General features: G+C 28.8%; 2 protein-coding genes across 2 annotated transcripts; both read right to left on the minus strand.

Moving 5' to 3' along the window:
- Window positions 1-237: 237 nt before the first annotated feature.
- LOTGIDRAFT_148078 (hypothetical protein) lies at window positions 238-1,189 on the minus strand (the record flags this gene model as incomplete). The annotated part of the gene is made up of 2 exons (XM_009063696.1): window positions 238-455; window positions 1,060-1,189. Coding segments are annotated over 2 exons (348 nt in total), but the record flags the coding sequence as incomplete, so codon positions are not given.
- On the minus strand, window positions 1,166-1,871 carry LOTGIDRAFT_101074 (hypothetical protein; the record flags this gene model as incomplete). The annotated part of the gene is made up of 2 exons (XM_009063697.1): window positions 1,166-1,191; window positions 1,712-1,871. Coding segments are annotated over 2 exons (186 nt in total), but the record flags the coding sequence as incomplete, so codon positions are not given.
- Between the last annotated feature and the right edge of the window lie 114 nt (window positions 1,872-1,985).

Below are 1,985 nucleotides of genomic sequence, written 5' to 3' on the forward strand. Positions count from 1 at the left end.
AGTCAGATGTGAACATTATTACTAATTAGCTTAGCTATACAATTCCCATTTCCAAATTGGACTGATTGACCTCTGAAAATAGTTAACTATGCCTATTAAGATATACCAGTATTTGGAGTAAGGGTGGCTTTTAATTTATTAATGAAATTTGAGCATGATATTTTAGGTTTTGATCAACTCAATGCAAAAATTAGAGGCACTTTTATCACTTGAAATGCTTTGGAAGCTTTAAGAAATTTAAATTGCATCTGATTCTTTATAATCTGGTTCTGTAGCAATAAAATAATCATCAAATAAATTGTGTAGTGATTCAAATGTTGGTCTTTCTTCTGGTCTTTTATTCCAACATTTTACCATAATATCATAATAAGCATCAGTACAACCAACTGGACCATGGGGTTTAGGCATTCTGTATCCTTTACCTAATCTACTTAATACTTCAGCACCGGACATACCTAAAAATCAGAATTAAATTAAAATTCAAAACCTGTTCTAATACCTCCAGAATAAGCTAGAAAGACACTATTTGCCAGGAATTCTACCTCTTAGAATGAACATGCAACTTAAATTCTTAACCTTTGCTGAGAAGAGTTTAATTTCATCCTGGGACTTGCCTTGTGTCATAACTAAACAACAGAATCTCTATAATCTGCTAAATCCATAAAACTAAGTTATTGTTAAAAAAGCTCAAAATCGTTTTATAGATAATTATTTAGTTTTATGGATAATTATTTAGTTTTATAGATAATTATTTAGTTTTATAGATAATTATTTAGTTTTATAGATAATTATTTAGTTTTATGGATAATGATTTAGTTTTATGGATAATTATTTAGTTTTATGGATAATTATTTAGTTTTATGGATAATGATTTAGTTTTATGGATAATTATTTAGTTTTATGGATAATTATTTAGTTTTATGGATTTATTGGATTCCTGAGCAAATTTTATACAGAGGCTTAACACTCAACCAAAAATAGAAATTTGACACATATAGGAAGGGAAGATAACTCTATTTTATCATAATAGAATTAAAAAAACAACCTGTGATCACTTACCTGGGTATGGAACACGACCAAATGTATTCAACTCATATAATAATATACCAAACGACCAGACATCAGATTTAATACTAAACTTTCTATCAAGAGCTGCTTCTGGGGCTGTCCATTTTATTGGGAATTTTGTATCTTAAAACAAATAGATAATAGATTACCAATTGCTTTAAGCACTTTACTCAAAATAATTGATTCAACTCATCTGTTATAACCCTGGAATGTTTGGATATCATTTTAGCCATGATCATTGCCAGTGGTCCCAGTAAGGAATTTATAAGAAATATCATCCAGTGATAACGGCAATCTAGTTAAAATTGGATAGAAATATTGAAGATTTTTAAGGAATCATGAAAAAGCTTATACCAAAGAGGCTGTCATGTTGCTCAATTTAAGGTTTCCATAACCCACAATTGCTTATTTAATCATGAAACAGGTTTTACATGACTTGCTTTGATGGGTTAAAAATACTACCTTTAGTACTAGTAGAAAGATGTGGAGAGAAATATCAGAAATCGAAAAAATACTAAATTGTCATCTGATTTTAATTAGATTTTGGTAAAGTGGACCCAGTATCACATCCCTGTATTGTACAGTTCTTGCTAATAGTAAACATATTAAAAACAATGCATTTACATGAAATATTCAAGCTTACTTTCTGTTGCTTCATATATATCTTCTTCATGTAAAATTCTTGCTAACCCAAAATCAGCCACTTTAACTTCATAGTGTTCCCCTACTAAAATATTGGCTGCCCTTAAATCACGATGGACAAAGTTTTCTGTTTCTAAATAAGCCATGCCTTCAGCAATCTGAAATAATTATTTAACATAATTTTCATTTTAAGTAAATACATAAACAGTCATCTTTTTATAACATTTTATAAGAATTAATTGAAATTAAACTAGACGTCTAATTACATCTTAAAA

The sequence above is a fragment of the Lottia gigantea genome, assembly GCF_000327385.1.
Source record: "Lottia gigantea unplaced genomic scaffold LOTGIsca_5908, whole genome shotgun sequence".
Taxonomy (NCBI): domain Eukaryota; kingdom Metazoa; phylum Mollusca; class Gastropoda; family Lottiidae; genus Lottia; species Lottia gigantea.